Raw genomic sequence first — 24,279 nt, 5'->3', positions numbered from 1 at the left:
TATCACTAAGTGATGGAATCAGTGAAATTAAATTTGACCATTTTATATTAGAGACAAGGACAGATCAACGTCATTACCCTTTTTTCTGGAAATAACTAATTAAAAATGGAATCAGTGAAATTAAATTTGACCATTTTATATTAGAGACAAGGACAGATCAACGTCATTACCCTTTTTTCTGGAAATAACTAATTAAAAAAAATACTGATGCCAATTATGCAATCCCTACTTGTATGTCAAAAGATTGAAGGGTTTTCTTTTTGCATGAAAAGATACTACCATATACGACTAAATACAGTACTGTTAAGTTTAGATTCCTATTTTTCCATGCTGGTTGCACACAAATCTGTTTTTTTAATTGTGAAATGTGTTATTCTGGTTCAATAATATCTTTTAAATTATTTCTTATCAATTTTTTCAAGGAATTGTGACAGATATAGTAAATATACTAGTATTCTGAAAATCAAGGAAAAAATTGAGCCAATTTTAACATAAAATTGATACTTTCTTTAGTAATATCTAAAAATTTACATCATATACTTCCACGTTTTATGTTCTTTTCTGAATATTTAAGATAACTTTGACATATCTGCTTAAATTCAGCAAAAGCTTGAGACCTTTTAATAATTTTCTTGCTTATTAACTTTTCAATGCCAAAAAAATCATATTTTGTCCGTGCAGAAAGGTCAAGTAATTGATTAATATGCAAAGCCATTTGAAACTTTTTCTTAGTCACAATTTTAAATAGACTTACAATTTATTTTGTTCCATGCTTTATTTGGATAAAAAAAAATTAATTAAGCTATGTGCATGTATGTAGAAACTAAAAATATACATGTACTTGATTGACATCCCCAGATTAAAGCTTACATGAAAAAAGAAAGAAGTGATATCAACCATTGGTCTCATGTATGGCATATGGCCAAAGGTAAACTCAGTTTATATGATAAACGATTGTTTTATACAATTCATAATGCAATGGGTATTCCTCATTGAAGTTATTTACATTATTTTATATACTTATCATTTCAAAAATTAAGTTGTGTTTTGAAGGGTTGTTTGACACATTGGATGCTACTGGGAAGAAAGTACAACCAAGTAAGTAATTGGCCTCGGTCAGATTCAAACCACCTATACTGGTGTGTGGCATCTAGTGAAGGAAATGGTGAATTGGTTTCTGAGAAATGACAGTCTACCCTCAACCTAAGCACAATTATTTTAATAAAGAAAATAAGAATCATATAATAATAACAATTTACAATTGTACTTATGATAGTGTAAATTGACCTATAATCTTATCGGGATATGAAAGTGTAAAATAACCTGTTAGTCGGATTTAAGAAAAGTGTAAACTACTAGGATATTTATCGGAACATCTATTTTAACATTAGATTAACTTTTGCACAAAAAAAGAGTATTGAACTGAAGTTTATCAAAGTTTATGATTAAATGACAATTTACTTTATAGAATTCCGGGATTTTGACAAATATTCATTGTAAAGCTTCAGGAAAAGAGGAGTGAACTGGCGGAAATTGAAAAGGTTATGAGAACCTAGTGGCACCAGTAAATGAACGTGAGCCATGTTGACTAAGAGTTTTGAGATGTTCAATTTGCCATTGGATTGGGCACAAAGGTGAAGGACACTCCGGGAAAAAATCTTGCCCTAATGAGAAATGTCCTAACTATTTCAAATGCGGATAGGGAAGATTCCATAACGACTGTAGACAAAAGGAGAGACAAGTGGAGGAGAACCTGAAATCTCTTAAAAGAGAAATTACAGAATCTTGAATCCGAAAATTCCATGGCATCGTCTACCAATTCCTTTGCTTCTTTGTAGCGAGAACTACTTAGAAAGTCGAATCACCCTAAATACTCCAAAAGTTGTTCAATGCTTAATAATGTTATCTTTCTCCAAAAAAAAAACAAACACTACAAATGAAATACCGGCTCCTTCAAATTTGATGCTGATGAATTTGTCTATACACAATAGATTAGTCATGTAGTCAGGCAAATGAATTAAAAGTGCTTATCCTGAGCCATCTCCAAATTCTTCTGAAAATGATGTGCGTCATAAGAGAATTAAGATCGACAATCCTTATCAGTGCGTACAATCATTTCCCTCACCATTCTATCCCTACCAATTTTCCATTTTTCAAAATCCATGTCAAATGCCAGTACAAGCACCAATGCAGCTTTCCCCTACACCTAATATGCAGGCAGCTGACTCGAGTCTTTTTGCACCACAAATCAGTACCAACAAGCACCATATCTTCAAAAGAATACAATTTCAACCCCATTGAAAACAAACTTCAATTTGCTTGCCATTGCAGCATCAGTTCAAAGCATTGCAAAGGACACAAATGAATCTGATGGAGAGGATACTGATAAAGAAGAGCGCATGGAAAATACCGGCAATGAGGACCAGACAGACTCTCTTGGTACTGCTTAGACTTGACGTCTAACTATGCTGTGTATGTCCCTTGGATTCAACTTTAGATAAAATACACGCTACATTCACAAATGATCGTGATAATGAGATTTCGTTTTTGATCGAATATTAATTTCTATCAAGATGCTTGGGTGTAAAATAGATAGAAAAAGAAAAGATTTTAAAACATTTTTTTTTCCTTTTGTTTAATTTTTTACCTACAATAATCAAATAAATGGGATGTAAATATATGATCAATGTTTCCTTTTTCTTAAAAGCACTGAAGGATACTGCACAAAACCTGTAAATTCACTGAAATTAACTCACATTTACCTATAAAACAATTTACACCTGAGTATAGTACCTAGAATCAGAACTAATGTGATACTTGGCTGACACAACTTTGTCCTCTCAGTTCTGCTTTGAATAAACACTCCCATTTGAATATACCCACAAATCTCTCTGCTTTCAACGGATTATATGAATATACTTAGAAAAAATATAAAAGTGTGTTAAAGCTATATATTAATTGCGTATCTGGGCTAAATGGGAAAATATGGATAAAACGAACAGTATTCAAGCTCACAAGTCCACGAAATAATACAAAATAGGAAAAGAGCAAATACCGACCTCCGAAATAGGTGGGATCAGGTACCATGGAGGAGTAGGCATCCCCTGCCGACCGGTCACACCCGCCGTGTGCTCCTTGTCATGATCGGGAAATAACGGGAAAATCCGTCGTAAATTCAGAGTAAAAATAATGGACTAACAATTAGTATGAAAGACGTCAGTCAGCATTTGTCTCAATGATAAATTATATTTGCTGACATGGTCATTGTATCGACCAAAGAACTTACGAAATGATATGGCTCTAAACAAAACTGCTGTGGAAATAATGAGCTCATTAAATGCTACACCTGCCTTCCATACGAATATAATGGCAGTGTATGTCCATGTTTTGCTTTGTGAAACCCAAGATATGTGTAGGATCAAAAAGTAAAATAGGAGGTGCACAATGGCAATATGTAATAAAGATTCTGGGAAAGTCTCATAGAGTTAAGTGGTAATATGATTGATTGATGGTTGATTGATTGTATGTTGTTTTACGCTCCATTCGAGAATTTTTTAATCATGTAGAGAAATCATCATATAGCGGCGAAGGGCTTCAAATTCTGACCTTTATTCGGCACTCAGGGCCATTGAGCAGTGAGGGATCTTTATCGTGTCAACGTCTGCCTTGACACGGGACCTCGGTTTTAAGGTCTCATCCGAAGGACCCGCAACTTTCACTTTAAAGTGCCGTGCGCAGGGCGAAGGAACAGTTGCTACCGATTTTTAGGTCACCTGAGTAACTCAAGTGACCTATTGCTATCTGTTTTCGTCTGTCGTCGTGCGTCGTCCGTCGTGCGTCGTGTGTTAACATTTGAACATTTTCTGCTTCTTCTCTGAAACCACTGAACCAATTTCAACCAAATTTGGTATACAGCATCTATGGCTGAAGGGGAACAAAAATTATGAATTTTACGGTCCCCGTCCCCCTGGGGCCTGAGGGATGGGGCCAAAACCACCAAAATTATTGCAATCTTTAAAAATCTTTTTCTTTACTCCTGGACATCAAGCAGTCATACTGTTGGCATGAATGTAATGAGCATTGAGTCCTCTACCGAAATTGTGAAATTCATGGCCCCAGGGTCATGGGTTCTTGTGCAAGGGCGGAGCTATATAGATTATATAGTGAAAATGTATTATTTCTTTGAAAATCTTCTTCTCTGCTTCTGGGTATTAAGTAAACTAACTAACTAAATACATAGCTATGTTAAGCAAGAGTGCCTCTTCCAAAATTGTGAATTTTATGGCCCCAGGGTCAGAAGTTCTGGTGTTAGGGCGGGGCTCTTGATCATATAGTGAAAATGCATTAATTCTTTGAAAATCTTCTTCTCTGCTTCTGGGTATTAAATAAACTAAGCACATAGTTATGACGAGCAAGAGTGCCACTTCCAAAATTGTGAATTTTATGGCCCCAGGGTCAGGGGTTCTGTTGTTAGGGCGGGGCTCTATTGATCATATAGTGAAAATGCATTAATTCTTTGAAAATTTTCTTCTCTGCTTCTGGGTATTAAATAAACTAAGTAAGTACATAGTTATGATGAGAAAGAGTGCCTCTTCCAAAAATTTTGAATTTTATGGCCCCAGGGTCAGGGGTTCTGGTGTTAGGGCGGGGCTCTATTGATTATATAGTGAAAATGCATTAATTCTTTGAAAATCTATTCCTTTGCTCCTGGGTTTTATGCCAATGATCCAAGTATATATATATATTTGTGATGAAGAAAGGTGCATCTAGCAAAAAGGTTATATTTCATGCCCCGTGGGACGGGGGGGGTGTAACATAGTCTGAAAATAAATTAATGCTTTGAAATCTGCTCTTTAGTATTAATCAACCATTTTATGATAAAATTTGCAAAATTTTGAAATATGTGGCCCCAGGGTCAGTGGTTCCTTTGGGGTGAGGTGCACAACTGGTTATAAAGTGGAAGTGCATTTTCTCTTTGTTACTCTGATCTACCTCTGGGTATTAAGTAAATAGAGTAAGCATGCTAAGTTTATAATTATGATAAGCAATGGTGCCTCTTTCAAAATTGTGAATTGTGAATTTCATGGCCTCTGGGGTAAAACACGAACCAATTTTAATTATTTGAAAGTTGTTACACGATACTCAGGTGACCTATAAGGCCCAGGGCCTCTTGTTTTTTATCAATTTAGGTCAGTCTCGGCTGAGATTCAAACTCACGACCTCCCGATCACGGAGCGAGCGCTCTATCGACTGAGCTACGGTAACCGTGAAAGGTTATTCAGTGGTATAAGAGGTGTTGCGGAAATGAGATTGGAACCCCAATGCATATAACAGACGGACGTACATCACGATTGCTATATAAACTCTCCCACTTTTCAAATGGGGGTTTATAATACTGGACTAACAATTAGTATGAAAAACGTCAGTCAACAGTAGAATCAGTGATAAATTGTATTTCCTGACAAGGTCATTGTATCGACCATAGAACTTAGGAAATCATGGCTTTAAACGAGACTGCTGATATTCTTGTTTCTTCAATTTGTTTGTCAATAATTTACCTCGTTGCAGAGAGTGTACATACGTACAGCATGATCTTGCGTATCGAATCATCTGAAAGATATGAGAGATATAAACCTTGTACTATGCAGGTATATTGCTGCATTAGTAAGGGAAGTTGACGATTGAAAAGTTCAGTCATCACATTTATCACAGAGCTTGGTTGTTAGAATACCATTAACGGTTTTTTTTTTTTTCAGGTAAAATGTTATCTAAATATGAAGCAGATGTGTTAGACTCTGTGGTATCTTTTATCCCAAGCTCACCAGAATATATCGTATCGACATAAGAATGGAAATAACCATTGTTAATTGACAGTACGTCGTCTATATGTCGAGTTGAAGGCCACAGCAAGTAGGTCTGCTAATAAGGGGACGCTATTGGTACCCATGATAATGTCAACTTCAGAGTACTTGTGTGTACAATCAGAATGTTTTTAAACAAAATAATTTTGTAAATGGCCAATGACCAGGTAAGTAAATTTACGAGTTCCATTTGTATTGAAAAAGCAGCTGTCAATGATATTGAAAGGCCTGGACTTAATAATTTATTGTGAGGAATGGCTGTGTACAAAAAAATTAATAAAACGAGATTAAATATAAAGATAATGTAATATATATGTTACCTGCGTTCAAAATAAAATGTTCATCGATTTGGAACTAAAGTAACCTCAAGTTTCTATATTTATCTGAACTAACCAAAAATATTCGCCTATATGTCTTTTAATTCCTCTTTTTTTCAAGGCAAGATTTTTTTTAGGTTTCATTTTTTTCCCTTTCAATTACACCCCGTCCCTTTCAATTTGCTTCCGACGCCAAGGACTTATCAGTAAAGCAGGATCTAATTTATAGTCTCCAGTTTTAAAAATTTTTAGTCTAAAGTCCTCATTTTAGTATTTTATGGTTTCTATCTAAAAGTAATTCACGTAGTTGATCGTCATCATTTTCCGAAATTAAGCACGGTACCAATTTAGACCTGTTATTTAGTCCGAAATATCGGACGTTTTCCAGGATTTTTCGTGGTTTTGATATCACAATAATTAATATCAGAATTGTGGAAAAAAAGCCTAAAAATACATGTAAAATGAGGAAGGGTGCCTCTTCCAAATTGTGAATTTCTTGGCCCCTGGATCAGGGGTTCCGGTGTTAGGGCGGAGTTCTAATGATAACAAAGATCCCTCTTCCAGAACTGTGAATTTCAATGTCACTAGGACAGGGTTATCGAGAGGGGGGAGGGGCTAATGATTATGATGAGCAAAGGTGCCTTTTTCAAAAATTGTGAAATATGTGCCACCTGGGTCATGAGTTCCTGTGGGGTGGGGGCACTACTGATTATTACTCATTAATGGAAATGCATTTTTTCTTTGTTTCACTACTCTGCCTCGGGATCTAACTTGAAGCATGCTACGTGTATAGTTAAAGTGAACAATGATGCCGCTTTTCAAATTGTGAATTTTATTTATGGCTTCTGGTTTAAAACAGGAATATATCTGTAATTCATTTGTGAAAAATTTTTAACATCATACTCTAGTGACATATAAGACCTGTGTGCCTATTCATATTTTGTATTGTTGTCCTCTGCTCTCTACCATAGTTGAATGTTACCAAACATCTATGTTTCACATTATCAAAAAGTATGATAGAGAGCACTCAAACATAGAGAAAAAGTCCTGCAAGCTAAGTTTCATGCCAAATGCTGCTAAACAGAAACTCAGGTTTCTTCAAACCTCTATCAGAAAACAGGCCACAAATTAAAAAACATCTTTATTCTCCAATAAATAATTTAATATATATAATTAAAACAGAATTAAATGAGGAAAACAAAACAGTTCATGTGACGTCGGATTTATTTTTATCTGTTAACAAGGAGGAAGGTGAGACTTCCATTGCTGTAGGCGTGTTGACACTGGGTAATGGAGTATTTGATACCTACAAATATAATCATCATAATGTTAAACACAACAAAGTGTTATCAAACCAAAAGATAAAATTCATCACTTGGCAAAAATGAAGACAACTTATCAAAATTTAAGGGTACTTAACACAAACAAACAAGAGGCCCAGGGGCCACAGAGCTCACCTGAGCACATCAGCTAGGAAAAAGCACATATCATAATTTGGACAAACTTGAATCTACACTACCTGAGGATAATTCTACATAAATATTACTAATCATGGCTTTGAAGTACTTGAAAAAAGATTTTAAAAGATTTCCCTATATATTCCTATGAGAATTAATTTTTGGTCGGCCATTTTGGCCCCACCCTACCCCGGGGATCATGATTTGAACAAACTTGAATCTACACTACCTGAGGATAATTTCACATGAGTTTCATTTTTCCCGTCTAAATGGTTCTTGAGAAGAAGATTAATTCCTTGGTTCTCAGGCCTTTTTTCAAGAAATATGATGAGGGAGGGAGGCATTTTTTTTTACTTTTTATTGCCCCCAAAATATGATGAGGCAGCTTTTTACATTGTACAAAACCTCAATAAATGATGAGTGAGGTTATTTTTTTTTCATATTTTGATCGGCCATTTTGGCCCCACCCTACCCCCGGGGGTCATGATTTGAACAAATTTGAATCTACACTATCTGAGGATGATTCCACATGAGTTTCATCTTTCCTGGCCCTGTGATTCTTGAGAAGAAGATTTTTAAAGATTTTTCCTATATACTCCTATGTAAAACTTTGATCGGCCATTTTTGCCCCACCCTTACCCCGGGGGTCATGATTTGAACAAACTTGAATCTACACTATCTGAGGATGATTCCACATGAGTTTCATCTTTCCTGGCCCAATGGTTCTTGAGAAGAAGATTTTTAAAGATTTTTCCTATATTTCCTATGTAAAACTTTGATCGGCCATTTTGGCCCCACCCTACTCCCGGGGCTCATGATATGAACAATCTTGAATCTACACTACCTGAGGAGGATTCCACATGAGTTTATTCTTTCCTGGCCCAGCGGTTCTGGAGAAGAAGATTTTTTAAAAATGGCATTAATTTTTCTCAAATTCATAATTATCTCCCCTTGGAAAAGGGCGTGACCCTTCATTTGAACAAACTTGAATCCCCTTTACCCAAGGATACTTTGTAGCAAGTTTGGCTGAAATTGGCCCAGTGGTTCTTGAGAAGAAGATGAAAATGTGAAAAGTTTACGATGACAACAACGACAACGACGACAGACAAAGGACAAATTTTGATCAGAAAAGCTCACTTGAGCCTTCGGCTCAGGTGAGCTAACAAGAGGCCCAGGGGCCACAAAAATTCGCTCACCTGAGCACATCGGGTCTTTTACAAATTTATACCAAAGCTTTTTGTGTTTCATGGGGGGAACATATGTTTATAGACAAAAAACCTAAATAATTGTATTTTATTAATTAATATATGTTTTATTTATTTGCGTAAAACATATGGCATTTTATCATCATTTTAAAAGTTTGATTTCAAACTAGAAAATCTACACTACCTGGAGGATGATTCCATTTAATAAAATTGCCACCCCGGGTACACTAATCATAGCTTTGAAGTACCAGAAGTCAAGAAGATTTGCTTAACAGAAATCAAAAATTGCATGTTTAACAAAACATTTGACAATATTATGGAGTTTTAAGGATTTTTTTACTGTTCATCATAAATAAAGCAGCAATATTTAAAAAAAAAATAAACTCCCCTTTCGTTTCCCGTAACTATGCTAAGGCTACTTGAAAATGGCTTATGTACGCATTTCCATTGCTCTAGCTGGAAAATTTCAATGTACAGGTGATGGAGAGTTATTGATGCAAAATTTCAATACATTACGCCTCAACAGGGTCTTACGTATCATATGCATTAAGGACAGTTCTTGTACCGGAAGTCCAAGGGTGGCTACACTGCTCTAAGTTAGAGAAAATTCGACCAAATCATATATTTTAAAATGCAAAAGAATATTTCCTTCGCTCATGTAAAAAATTAAGCTGCAATTGTTGTTTAGGGCAGTCTTGCACGTTTTATTTTGGCCCCACCATTTTTATCAAACCTGATGATTTGAAAAAAAAACTTGAGTCTACACTACCTGAGGATGGCTTCCCTATCAGTTTCATCTTTCCTGGCCAAATGGTAATTGAGAAGGATTTTTAAAGATTTTTCTATATATTTCTATGATTTTTTGTGGCCTATATATTCCTATGTAAAACTTGGGATTTGCCATTAAAACTTGGCCCCATCCTTGCCCCAGGGGTCATGATATTGAACAAACTTGAATCCACACTACCTAAGGATGATTCCACATGAGTTTCATCTTTCCTGGCCCAGTGGTTCTGGAGAAGAAGATTTTTAAAGATTTTTCCTATATATTCCTATGAAAAACTTAGGTCGGCCATTTTGGCCCCATCCTTGCCGCGGGGGTCATGATTTCAACAAACTTGAATCTACACTACCTGAGGATGCTTCCACATGAGTTTCATCTTTCCTGTCCTAGTGGTTCTTGAGAAGAAGATTTTTGAAGATTTTTCTTATATATTCCTATGTAAAACTAGGGTCGGCCATTTTGGCCCCATCCTTGCCCCGGGGGTCATGATTTGAACAAACTTGAATCTACACTACCTGAGGATGCTTCCACATGAGTTTCATCTTTCCTGGCCCAGTGGTTCTGGAGAAGAAGATTTTTAAAGATTTTTCCTATATATTCCTATGTAAAACTTGGGTCGGCCCCACCCTTGCCCCGGGGGTCATGATTTGAACAAACTTGAATCTACACTACCTGAGGATGCTTCCACATGAGTTTCATCTTTCCTGGCCCAGCGGTTCTGGAGAAGAAGATTTTTTAAAAATGCCATTAATTTTTAACAAATTCATGATTATCTCCCCTTGGAAAAGGGCATGGCCCTTCATTTGAACAAACTTGAATCCCCTTTACCCAAGGATACTTTGTGCCAAGTTTGGTTGAAATTGGCCCAGTGGTTCTTGAGAAGAAGATGAAAATGTGAAAAGTTTACGACAACGACGACGACAACGACAACGACAACAGACAACGGACAAATTTTGATCAGAAAAGCTCACTTGAGCCTTCGGCTCAGGTGAGCTAAAAATGGATGCATGGTTTGATATATATTTTTTTTACTGATTTTGATCTGAAATGACATAACAAATCCCTGAAATATAAAGAAATTGTAGGATTTCCTTGGTGCTTAGATATGAGACTTTGTTTTGTTTTCTATATATTTCCATACAAAATTTTTTACCATATGACAAAATCTTATAAAATTCTCCCATATTACTCGGTAATCATTATTCAGGTTACCAATTTAAATGTAAATCTATGAGAAATATTGTTGATTTCTGAAAAAGGTTTGTTTGTGTTATTTATCCTTAATACACTAATTTTTTTTTTAACCACGCCGAGAGATAACCAGAAGATTTAAGTAAAAATAAAATAACTGTTATCTGTACTTTTATCTAGGACAAAGAAATTTTAAAATGTAATTATAACATGTAAGTGTGTTTTACTGTAAAACCTGCCTAAAATGAACAGGCTGATAATGATTTGAAACTTCTAGCAAAGTGATTTTCAAACCCCCTTGATTTTATTTGAGGAATAAATGTCTAATACTTTTGTTTCATGATGTGATCAATTGACTGGTTTGCATGACAATTTGCATAAACGCCATAAGTGTTAATGCATTAAATTATCATGCAAGCCAATCATTGATCATTGTCATGAAATCAAAATCTCACAAGTTAATACTCCTTAAATTTACATGCTCTTGAATGATTCTGCAAATTCATCTGCTGCAAGCCCCGATTAAATTTGTCTATTTGTCCCGCCCCACACATAATATTTTTTTAACCACGCCTAGAGATAACCAGTAGATTTAAGTAAAAATAAACTGTTATCTGTACCTTTATCTAGGACAAAGAAATTTTAAGATGTAATTATAACGTTGAATAATTAATGTATGTAATGAATCACTCATACTGAAGCAAAATTGTCGGTCCCTGGCACTTCGTTATAGCGTGTTTTACCGTTTGTGTATTCATCCTTTCCTTTGAGCAAACTCATATTTTTTTCAATTTAAGGACTTGTCATAAAGCATTACAGTAAATACTCATAAGGTCAAAAGGATACTTACAGATGAGGTTTGTGTTGGATTACTACTGATGAATGATGAAGCCATGGCTGGGAGGGCTGAGACAGAACTCGTAATGGGAACTGTAAAGAGAAATATGCTCTAAAACTTAATCAATTCTGTCAATGTACTGAAAAACATATTTCCTACAAGTCAACAAGAGATGTTTGTGAAACACTTATAACCCCCCCCCCCTTCCCTAAATAACTGGAATATTTTTAAGTCATAATGAAATAACTCTGTCAAAAATGGCTGGATAGTACCCAAAAAAGAATTTGACCTAGGTATTTTTATGATAAATCTGTATACAGATTTTAATTTTAATATGTGCTAGCACTACAAAGAAAACAGAAACTGCAAATAATTGGAATTTTTCTAAGTCCAAGGGGCATAACTTTGTAAAACATGGCTCGATCGTACCCAAAATATAAGTTGACCTAGATATTTTTATAATAAATCTGTATACCAAATTTTTCAATATGTGCAACCTCTGCGAAGAAAATGCACGGAAACTGATGGTGGACCGACAGACTGACCGATAGACAGTAGCAAAGCAATATGCCCTCCCTTCTTGTCAGGGGGCAATAACTATTTACCCACTCCCTCCTAAAAAGATATATTTTAGTTTATAACTAGAAAGATGACCCATCATCATGCTTGATAATTTCCATAACCTTGACCTTTGATGTTGACCATTTCTGAGATTTAAGATTTCTGATAGTCTACAGGTGTCATTTTCTTTTAACATCATTGGCTGCAAGATAAGCCTTTGTCATCATTCTAGCTTTGCAGGTGAAATCTTACCTGTGGTGGTGCCTCCAGCCAAGACCGGATTGTCAGAGGTTAAACAGGTTACATCCTACAACATGGACAGAAGGTTTTGTACTTGAAACTGATCAAAAGAATGATTTTTACTTTAACTTTTTTACTTTTAGCTCTCTGACAAAACTTCAACTAAATCTACATGTACCTACTGTTGCTCAGAAGACAAAGTGTGATAAAAACGTATTAAATTTTCTAAGAAGTTTAAGCTTTTTTCTCACACTGATTCACATAGGATTACCATAGGGTATTAACACCACATTTACCTGCACTAGTGATGGTTCGGAGTTCTTTTCTGAAGATTTATCTGCGGTGAGGAATGACTCAGCATGCAGAGGGGAGGAGAACGGAACAGCTAGCCGGGCGTTAACGGCCAGCAGGTGGTCCCGGCGTGTCGACAGGGACTGTATGTGACCCTCTAATTGCTGGTTCTCTGACTTTAACTGGTGTAAACAGTGCAGAAGGGAAGCAACTGCAATTAAAAACATACATTTTTAGAAATATACAAATGTGCATAACCTGTTATATTATGGAGCAAAAAATTCATCTACAACCTAGCAGTAAAATGTGATTAAATTTAGGTAAAAATATATAAGTACTTAAATGTCTGAATATTAAAAGATGACAAATAAATGTAAAATGGGACAAATTTGACCTTCGATTCTTCACTTACTGTCAAAATGCTCTCCCTGCTTCATCAGAAATTGAGAGCCCTGTTCCCATTGCCTCTCTAGTAACTGTTCTAAAGATGTCGGAAACTCACTGTAAATAATTAACAAAATTAGTTAAAATTCATCTTTCACACAAGTTTTTCAGGTACAGTGTATATTAATCAACTTTACCTTCTAGTTCTTCAAGGGACAAAGACACAGATTCAGCTGAAAATTTTCAAATTTATTTTTCGGTTTTTTACAAATACTTATTTTTAATATTTATCAAAAGTTTGAATTTCAGTTGTCGACAAACAAGACAGATTTAGAGCTCGAAACCTTTGTTATGTAAAAAAGGCACGAGTCATGTTTTTGTTTACATAGGTTAAATATACTAATAAAAGTTCGTTTTTTTCAGCAGATTTTTCAATAAAGAACTTAATTCTAAATACCATAAGACAGTTTCTAGTGATTTACTGAATCTTGTTTTGTTATAAATATGATGTTTTCTACAAATAATTAGGGATTATGAACAACAATCAAATCTTTTTGTAAAAATACCCTATAATAAATTATTTTACTATTTTGTACACTGAAATACCCATTTGGTGGCTCCTTTTGTGGAGACTGCTGACTAGGAAATATCTTTGGTGGTCCACATGCACCATCTGTGAGATCATTATATGACCCGAGGCTGGAGCCCGAGTTGTTCTGAGTAAAAGAGAAGCTGAGTGGGCCTGGAGCACTGAGACTCTGGAAATGTGGGCTGCCTCCAAACACTGAGAAGTTATTCAGACTGCAAAACAACAGAAAATGTCATTAAGGATGTTGGTCTGTCTTAAATCTATTGATATAATCAACTTCCTAAATATATCTTCTGCATCATTTGTATCAAATTCTGAAATCTTCAAATTGTTACTGTTTAAGAGGGTGCACTGAAGACATTACAAGAATATACTTACATCTGGGACAGAGTAAAATTATATATTTTAAATAAGAATTTAAGAGTTTAGTAGGATAATAACAATAACAATGAATTTTAAAAATAAACGTTTCACTTTCTTTTCTCAGGTGCTTCATGTGCTTAGCTCAAAGTACAGACCTGTTTACCCTTATCGTTTTCTCTCAGTATTTTTAATTAGATTTGTCTGTGAGATTTGGCATTTGCCAGCAAGATTTCACTTTCCATCAATTTTTACATACATAAATAGAGAATATATATACCAAAGCCTTTTGGCAACCTGACATCACTTCTGTGTTTGAAATCTTTCTCTTTTTCAGCCATTAAAAGGCATGGAAATGAGGCAGATCATAGCGAAAACCAACTGCTAAATTCCAAATGAACTTATTTCCAATTTCTTTATTTTCATAACAGCAAAACGTGAGTCGTATTTTGGATTAAAAATCTGTACAAAATATGGCGAAATCTTAAGAGTAAACAGGTCAGAAAGCATCAAACACAACAGTACCATTTTTCCAACCCCTTTAAGAATTTAATCTTTATATATTTAAAGTACCTTAGACTGGAGTTGGCCCCTATACTTGGAGTGGTGATTTCGGGCTTTCTGCGGACCTTCCGGGACCCTGGGGGTGAGGCGTCCTTGCTTTCTGTAGAGGGGTTTCGGTTCAGTTTCTTGGCCGCTGCAGAGTTCAGCTTTGTTCTCTTTAGTTTCTTTTCAAACTTTTCTTGAGATCTGCAGAATCAAAAGAAAAGAATGGTCAACAACAGGATTTTCTTGATTCAGTTCAAAGAACAGCTAACCTTGATTCATTTCTCTCAATCATCTGGGAATAACAATTCTTTATGTTTTCAAGGGGTATTTCATTAAATGCTGTTTGTTTCATGTTAAGAATCAACCTCCATAAACTGGAGAGCAAATGATGAACATCATAAAGTAGATCTATATGATTCCCTTTAAACCTTGTTTTCTGTCTAGTTTTGAACATTCTTTTATATTTTTTCAACACCCTTTCACAAGTCAATCACCTTTCATAACTTCAACATTTACATTAAATGTTTCCAAAAAATCAGTTTTTCACTTTAAATTGTATCTTCATCTAAATAAGTACAGTGAAGAACAACAAATATTTCAAACCTAAATATTTTTCAGCTGTATGAAAGAATCTAACCAGAAGTATGAAATATAACTACCTTGATCTTCTAGCTGTTTGATCAATTTCATTATCACTCTGTGAAGCAGTTTTCCCCATGGTTGAGATCCTTTGAGCTGCACCTGTTATAAAACTATCTAATGATCCTGTAAAACTGCCACTTAATGCTTCACCGCCCAAAGCACTGGAGGATGAAAACATTGGTCCCACTTCACTGGGTAATCTAAGATCTGCACTCTGTACTGAAGACAAGCTCCCGGATGACACAGATCGATGGAGACTGATTCTGTCATTTTGAGGGGTTTGACAAACTGAAATTAATTCATATTTTGATATCAGATCTTTTTTATTCCAAAAAAAAGAGCAATACAATTTTATACCAGGATATACATCCTAAAAGTAAAACATTTCAAGCAAAATGTCTGCCACATTAAAATAAAAGAAACCTAAAGCTCTTCATTCAATCCTCTTTCATCAGCAGAATCATTGAATGAATCAAATGTAATTGTTGCATAAAGAACAACTTTTCAAACTTATCAGAAATCAGAGATACATGTATTTAAATGGCATGTGACATTTTCTGAAAACAAGAGATGTTTGTGAACCCCCCCCCCCCCCCCTTGGACATATACCCAAGAGAGAACTTGACCTATGTGAGGTATTCTCATGATAAATCTGTATAACAAATTTCATATTAGTATCTGCAACTTCTGCAAAGGAAATAAACAAAAACTGCAAATAATTGGATTTTTTCTAAGTCCAAGGGGCATGACTCTGTTAAAAATTGCTTGATCGTACCAAAAACTGTGCATTTTCTCCTCTTCCTTTTTTACTACTTGAAATATAAACAGTTTTTTCTTGATAGCTTATGACACCATTGAGGTAAAAAGATATGTCAATTTTTGTCAGTTATTCATCTCCAATCCTTTTTTATTCATATGCACTATTTTCGCTACCGGGACTGAGTTAAAACAAACTAAGTGATGTTATAAATTGCAGTAAAAGATTGTGGATTAGTTCTCTAAAATACATTTTTTTTACATTCCAAAATTTGAAACAATTTTAATTCAGGTATTCTATACAATATAGACATCATTTTAAAAGATTTGACTACAAAGGGCAGCAGGAATATGCATTAAAATGAATATACTTCTTCCCCTTACACCCATTAAAAAAAAAATCTTTCAAAAATTTCTGCTGCTTACTTGGGAACGCTCTGTTCTCAATTTCCTCCTCCTGATTGGGTGACTCTGTGGGGCTGATCGTTGACGTCTCGGACATGGTGGAGGTTCCTATACCACTGCTGGCGTTAGACAAGGGGGGCGTGGAGGGGTGTTTATCCTTCTCTATCCCCGCCAACAGGTGCCCCATCGTGTTATAGCCCTCCTTCGTTTCTGCTTTATTTCCTCTCTGTTATTTATAATGAAATTAGATATGACTTTTTCATATTGTGAAATCATCAATGTTCTTGGGGGACCAATGTTCGTGGACTTCTTGGGTCAAACTTATCCACAAATTTACATCCCCACCAAAAATTATTTTGTCGGCATATTCATTCACTGCATCTTCTGTATATGGGAGTTAAATACAAAATAATGTCCCCATGAACCAACGAAATTTTGCTTGCAAACATTGATTTCCAAAAATTTATATTATTCACAGTAACTTAAACAACAATTAATTTTAAATTATTAAGTGATGCAATATCAATATTGTGATATACAAGCAACATTTTTTTTAAATCATGGTTTGTTATAGATATTCTTTGAGATAGCATCTCGATTTTAAAAGATGTGTTCCAAAGCAACTTTCTCTCACCTTTCTTTGCTGAACATCCTGACATCCAACCTTAACACGAATATCTGAGGATGTTACACTAGATTTATCTCCCTTGTCAGGACTGGCATTATCTGCAGGAATAGGCTTGAAAGCTGGAATCTGTTTTATATTGGCATCTCTCTTCTGCAAATGTATTTTAGAATAAAATTAAAAGAAATCCACAAATATTTCCTACATCAGACGAAAAAAATCACGTCAGACAGTGTTTTATCTTTATTTCAAAGTAAAGGGTTAGAGATCAGTTGTAACAGGCTAGGGGCAGAGGTTTATGAACAAAATCTCTGTGGACCATACAACAAAATTTTTATTTCAAATCGGCATTTTTGTCAATTCAAGCGGTCAATTTGGCCGTTAGCCGGTTCTTAGAGAAAAAACTGCATCAGATATTAGTTTACAAATAAGGATGTTAAATCTGGTTTATCAATATTCTGATATTCAATAAGAGTACCCCATGATATTTGATAAAAAAAATTTCTGATAAAGCCATAAAATGATTTATGAATTAGGAATCCTCCATCCAGTATGAATATTGTTAGGAGGTTCTTATGGGGGGGGGGGGGGGGGCTTATAACCAAATACAAATTAACATTGAGTTCCAATATAAAATAAAAGAATTAACATTGGTTTTTTTTAAGGCTAAGAAAAGAAAATGGGAAAAAATCTTATCTCTATTTCTTTTCTTAAAAAATTCTCACCAGCTTTTTGTAATGGTGGACACAGTACCCACAATACTTCACATTGTCTCCATAGTTACCAGCCTCTTCACACAAAAGTCCTTGTGCCTGAGCACTGCAATAAATAAAGAACATATTCAATTAATTTGCTTGCAGTGTGTTGCTTCAACTGCAGTTCCAGTGCCTGACAACCACAGCCAATTTATATACAGTTGAACTTTTGATATCTCGAACTCTGATATCTGGAATACCATGGATATGTTGAAGTGATATTGAAGTCCCAATCACATATTCACTAAGTAATGTATCTTTGATATCTCAATTCCTCCGATATCTCAAATATTTTTCTCAGCCCCATCAGGTTCAAGATTACTGTATTTCTGCAAAAACACTCAAAAGTTTGCTTTTGTAAGCAACATTTTTACTTTCTAAACCCCTTGTTGAAGGTTGTAACATTTTCTGACGTGAGAAGCCTTTGCCTACAACCCAATAAGAACAGTTGTTACACTTACCATGTGACATGGAAATTCATCTTACAGCCATTCCTGTTACACTGCATGCAGGCTCCAGAGTTAGCCTTATCTACCCGACCACTCTCCTCACATATATAACACACCTGTAAAAGATCACATATATAACACACCTGTAAAAGATCACATATATAACACACCTGTAAAAGATCACATATATAACACACCTGTAAAAGATCACATATATAACACACCTGTAAAAGATCACATATATAACACACCTGTAAAAGATCACATATATAACACACCTGTAAAAGATCACATATATAACACACCTGTAAAAGATCACATATATAACACACCTGTAAAAGATCACATATATAACACACCTGTAAAAGATCACATATATAACACACCTATAAAAGATCAACATAGCTATGGTTACTTTACTCTAAATTCTATTACGCTTAACACCCATATTAAAAGAAAGATGCCTTTGCCAATATGGTTAGGCCTAAATAAATAAATTGTGTGTTTCTGGTTCCCCAATCAACCCTAAAATAAAGGACAGATCCTGAAATTTTTTCTGCCAATATCTTTCAAGAGTAGAATCTCTCAGTTTTACTATAAGCAATAATAATCAAGCTAATCTGGATCACTTCCTTGTTTGAGAAAATGCATATTGTATGCACATTAATCAGAAATATTTTGAAAGTGATTTCTAGAGAATAATGGCAGTTTACTTGCCAATTAAATGTTAAAATAAATAAAATGCTTTCTTTTTTTATCGAAATCTTCTCATTTTACTAAAAACTGTTTTCCATCCAGCGTGCCACTAGCTCTGTCATAACAGGATACGAAATGCGCTCTATAAACTCCAAACCGGAACGGTACAAAGTCGACTTCCGAGATGCCGAAAAAAATTAATGTGTATACCTATCTACCCTATTTTTTTCTCAGGATGGAACAGGAAACACACTATTTATTTGTCATGGCCTTAACACTAATATCAAAAAGAAAGCTGCCACTGCCTTTATTCTCCAATAAATCACTAACATCATTAACAAATTATCTCCTATAGTGACCAGAGGAATCTTTTGTGAAGCAAAATATTGGGGAAATAGTTTTTTGCTTGAATCATTTCAAAATAAAACATTTAGATTGTCAAATATAAAATCACAGAAATGGTAAGGTAGGCAAACATTTATTTGGAGTGTGTGTGTTTGTCATGGGAAGGAGGCGGGGTAATTAATAATTATGTTTTTTTTTTCTCTGTTATCACCGGAGTTACTGTATGTGTACGAAAATTGTGTATTCAAAATTTAGTGGAATTATTTGGCATGGAATTGTTGACATAATCATGAATTAGCACTACACATGTATGTGCCGTATATTTTATTAATATTAATAATTTCTGAGCGGTATTCATTAACTAACCCATTGTTGTCTACGCCAAAGGCGTTAAAATATGAAGCCCTTGTTTTTATGTACACGTAAGTACATGTAGTTGACTTACTTTATTAAATCTTTCAGGAGGGACATTTTTCAAAACAATGGGCTCCATGGTCTGGACATTAGCAAACCAAGCCTCTGGTATAAATAGAGCGCACACCACGTGACACCAGGCAACTGAAAGCAGAAAAAATCTTTTTAAGAGGCACGGATCAACCTGACAGTGTTTACAACAAAGTCATAGAATGGTCACATTCACAGAATGGTTCGTCACAATTACTTAACATCTTTAATAATCTTTTACATTAACATCTGCATTCTACTATTTCTAAACCTTGTGATAAAATGTTCTAAATAAATCATGGAAATTTGAAATTCAAAATTTGCTTTACACTCCAGATGATAGGGAAAATTCAAAGTCAGTCTTCATCCACAGTTAAAAATTTAACATAATTAACTCGAGTTTTGACAAATGTCACAACTCAGTTCAGAGTAAATATTAGGCAGTGTAGCTGTATAACTAGCCAGTACTAACAGTCCTGTGTCGGCACATAGTAAATATTAGTCTGTACCACTAGTCAGTACCATTACCTCCTGTGTCAGTTCTCTTCAGTGCACCATCCTTTTGGGGACACAACTCACATTTCTGTAGAGGAAAATGTAAAAGAAATTAACCCACTTTACTAAGACATGTACAATCTACATTTCTCCTTAAATTCAATGACTTGCAAGATTTCACTAAAATTTAATGACTTGAAAAGGAAATATATTTATTATACCTCATTATAAATATTCTAAACAACGCGTTATCTGATTGGTTCTAAGTTATCACGTGATCAGGCCGTAAAACTTCATATTTCCCGCCCGTCGGCACGCTTTTCATCATGCTCCACCTCTTCGGAACACCTAATGTATTTTCCCGCAATATAGTTCTCGTTCGTTGAACAAAAACTTCCGAGAGAAGTAGACATCACAATAGCCTGGTTTACGTCACAAAAACTGATGAAAATGTGTTGAACGAAGGGTTTTATAATAACTTTACGTTAGAAATGAAAGTGACTTTGAGAGTGGTGCCGAATTTGAAAGTTTATGTTTATTTCAAAGGTTTTGCTTGTTTCGGTATAATAAACAATTCATTGCATGAATGTTCGGGAAACATGAAGACTTATTCAGGCAAGAAATATCATATTTCCCTCGGGCGAAGCCCTCGGGGAATATGATTTTTCTTGGCTGAATAAGTCTTCATATTTCCCTCACTATCATGCAATAAATGTATAATGTTATGTCCAAGACCATGAAGACTGAAAAAGCTTTCGTTTGAACATATTTTATTGTATAACTAATATACAAATGGTTTAAACACAAGTTCTAACAATTAACAACGTTCTCACCAGGAAAAATCTTTAATTACAGCTACTTAAATATGCAAGTAACACAACTATACCAGAGCTCCAGATAATTTTTTACCCCAAAGTGTATTTACTCAATGAATTTCAAGTCAATGCAGATTTTTTATTTTCAGTAAAATGATTTCAGAGTATTTTGAATAAACAAGTGTTTCAGAAGAAGAAAAAACTACAATGGACAGTTTCTGCATTTATTTAAATAAATTTTGAAAATATAAACAATACTTTTGGCTAAAACCGAGAAACATTGATTTCTTTTTTGACAAGGAAGATCACACAGTAGGTAAAGTTACTAAACAGAGAACTCTAGAGAATTTAAGAGAACTCTTGATCGGTAAATTAAAAATTTAATACATATATTATGCGAAATAGATTTTAAACTAAGTCTTTGATTCTTTTTCCCGAAATGGAAATTGTCACCGCCATTACTAGTAAGAATGTTCGTGGTCATTAAAACAATTAAATCTTAATTCATTTTGAGAAAAATTAAACACCGAGTTAGGTCCTCAATTAATATCATTACCTAAGTTGTACTTGTATGATTCAACCCATAGTATGCAAATTGTACGCTGTACTTTCGTGTTATAATGCTTATCTATGATTGCTAATACGTATCTGTATGCACAGCTTTAATTTTCAATGCCTATTTTGTAAAATTCAATGCATATTTCTGCAAATACGCACCTTATCTGGAGCTCTGCATACACTTCATTCTGAACTTATCCCTCCGTCATATACTAGTGCAGTAACCAATATACACAAATAAAGGTTGCTGAAATAGCACAACATAAGACACTAAATGACTAGCCTACCAAAGACCACAGTAAATCAACCTTCAAAATACTGCAACTGACAGATTACTGCACATATGTAATTTACTCTTCATAACCTATTACTTAGACAACCTTGTCTTCCAATAAAAGTAAAAACATCCGAGCTCTTACAACAAATAAGGCTAAGTTTTTTGCGCTTCAGCTTTTGATGTACACAGAAAAACGTGCATCCGGTCTAATTCAAAATGGCCGCGAAACTTACAACTCGAGCTGTTCGTTCCTGGGATTCGCATTTTCTGCAATACCAAGGCCCCTTGGGTACGTGTACGATTCCGTAACAAGCTGTTAAACAAAATAAACGTAAAATTTAAAGTTCAGCAATATTTCGACACACTATTCAATTGCAATCTTCATGTTTATAATATTATTTACAAATCGTTAGTGCCCCCCCTACCTTGATGAACCGCTACGTTGCAGCCCTGACCATCACAATATACAAGGGGGTTCTCCGCCCACCCTCTCTCATCGGAACAGACACAGCAACCCCCGACCATCTCCTTCATCGTGATCCGATTCAAGGAATTAACCCTTGAAAACGAAAGCAAATCATTGTTTTGCCGACATGTAGTTCCCCATGTTCCGACAGAAAGGTCACAGCGCATGCGTTCTAAAAATAAACAAGGGGGACTTCTTCATCAAAGGACTGAATGTACTTATGGGCACTTTAAGATCACCAGAGCACTTAGAATATGTTAATCTGTTTACATTAATCGTTAAGGTTAAATTTAAACAATAAATACAGCTAGAACAAATTTCGACAATTTTTCAAGTAATATTTTACAAAATAGGCCTAATGTTTTAATTTCAAGAACTACACACGCCAACTCTCGATCGATTCTTTTCTTAACATTTTACAATCATTCAGTCGACACAGGGACATATATGGTTAGTATAAAGGTCACTGGTCGACATGAATGGTAATTTGTTCATTAAAAGATTTTCAAATGTAAATTTGAGCTCAGTATTGAGTACTATTAACTGACTAGTAATTTATACCAAATTGACTGTCAATTAATATTAGACTAAAATTACATATTTTTTGTAAGAGGATATAGAATAAACATCACCATGTTTTAAAATACTCATGGTGATTATGAAAAAAGTTTGACTTACGTAAATATAAATATTTTCGCTTCGTTTGTGTCTGTATGCATGCACATAATTATGACCCCCCCCCGCCCCCGTTCCCCCACGAAAAAAAAAAGCAATTTAAAGGCTTTGGAGTGAGTTCTTCAAATACAAAAATTCAATTTAAGATTTAATAATTTTCTTTATCATGATATGTGTATTTTACATGTCCAAAGGATAGCACGTTTTCCCTTTTTATATAGTAATTGCACAATCTAATGTACCCCGTAGAGCATGCTCTTGTGTATCGAATCAAATGAGATATATAGAGGATATATATATTGTGTGATTTGATATTGGCTTTATCCAACGAGTTCAAGTGGTGTATATATTCGCGAGGCTTGCTGAGCGAATATACACCATTTCAACGACTTGAGTTGGATAAAGCCAATATCAAATCACACAATTATAGATGTTCTATTTATCTCATACGACTTTTGTTTTAACTAAACTTTGAGACTTCCCCTGCGAAACTACATGAATGATTGTCAATTCAAATTGATGACGTACTGAGTATTACTTGATGACGTAGCACCGTTGATGTTGACATGCCTCGAAAGAAAGTAGATCGTGTTCAAAATTTAGAATTTTTGTTGCACCCACATTAGGTCTATTAGGTAGGCATACGTAGTATAATATATAAGAAAGCATTATTGAAGATGCTAAAGGAATCTTATAACAACAACTTAACTGCTAGGCTTTTACTTTCTCCGAAAACGATTTAAAGGGGGTAACATCTGCCTTCAAGTAGCAGGTTCCTTGATAGAATAAGACACTTTTTTGACATATACGAGCCTTTTTCTTGCTTTTAACGATATTATCGCTCTTTATCATTCATTTTATTAGGGCAATAATTTTCACAAATAAAAGTTTCAATAAAATAAAATCTTGAAGCGAGGGATCGTGTCAAAACCGGAAGTGCTATTGATAAAGCATCTACCCGTGGATAAAGCAAAAGTTTATCTAATGGACTGTATCACCAACACGTATGAGATAAACATGTATAAACACCGTATGTAGGTCACTAATGAAGGTAGATTGCTGCATACATGTAAGTAAGGGAAGTTGACGACTGAAAAGTTAAAGTCATCACGTTTATCATAGAACTTGGTTGTTAGATTATTAGATTTTTCACGTAATATATCCAAATATGAAACAGATGTGTCAGATTCTACTTTATCTTGTATTATCTCAAGCTCACCGGAATATTTCGTACTGACATAAGAATGGA

General features: G+C 34.8%; 1 protein-coding gene across 1 annotated transcript; it reads right to left on the bottom strand.

The window, feature by feature from the left end:
- Positions 1-7,306: 7,306 nt before the first annotated feature.
- On the bottom strand, positions 7,307-22,511 carry LOC134276972 (protein AF-10-like). Its single transcript, XM_062759259.1, has 16 exons — positions 22,315-22,511; positions 22,123-22,202; positions 20,273-20,327; positions 19,746-19,858; positions 18,272-18,375; positions 17,781-17,874; positions 17,065-17,208; positions 16,452-16,656; positions 15,287-15,557; positions 14,652-14,828; positions 13,736-13,930; positions 13,158-13,246; positions 12,751-12,956; positions 12,467-12,521; positions 11,666-11,745; positions 7,307-7,484 (listed from the first exon to the last, which is right to left on the bottom strand). The coding sequence occupies exons 1-16, from the start codon at positions 22,421-22,423 to the stop codon at positions 7,386-7,388; spliced, it is 2,076 nt and encodes a 691-aa protein (XP_062615243.1). The 5' UTR covers positions 22,424-22,511; the 3' UTR covers positions 7,307-7,385.
- Between the last annotated feature and the right edge of the window lie 1,768 nt (positions 22,512-24,279).

This window comes from Saccostrea cucullata, unplaced genomic scaffold (assembly GCF_032062105.1).
Source record: "Saccostrea cucullata isolate Sc308-1 unplaced genomic scaffold, CSIRO_AGI_Scuc_v1 ctg643, whole genome shotgun sequence".
Lineage (NCBI taxonomy): Eukaryota > Metazoa > Mollusca > Bivalvia > Ostreida > Ostreidae > Saccostrea > Saccostrea cuccullata.
Note: the sequence above shows the minus strand (reverse complement) of the source record. Positions and strands in the feature narration are given on the sequence as shown.

Excerpts from the sequence above, each read along its gene's own strand:
- LOC134276972 (XM_062759259.1), bottom strand. The coding sequence starts at position 22,423 with ATGAAGGAGATGGTCGGGGGTTGCTGTGTCTGTTCCGATGAGAGAGGG. Across the intron at positions 16,657-17,064 it reads AGGATGTTCAGCAAAGAAAG|AGAGGAAATAAAGCAGAAAC; the intron begins GTGAGAGAAAGT and ends TATAAATAACAG. Across the intron at positions 14,829-15,286 it reads CAAACAGCTAGAAGATCAAG|ATCTCAAGAAAAGTTTGAAA; the intron begins GTAGTTATATTT and ends TTGATTCTGCAG.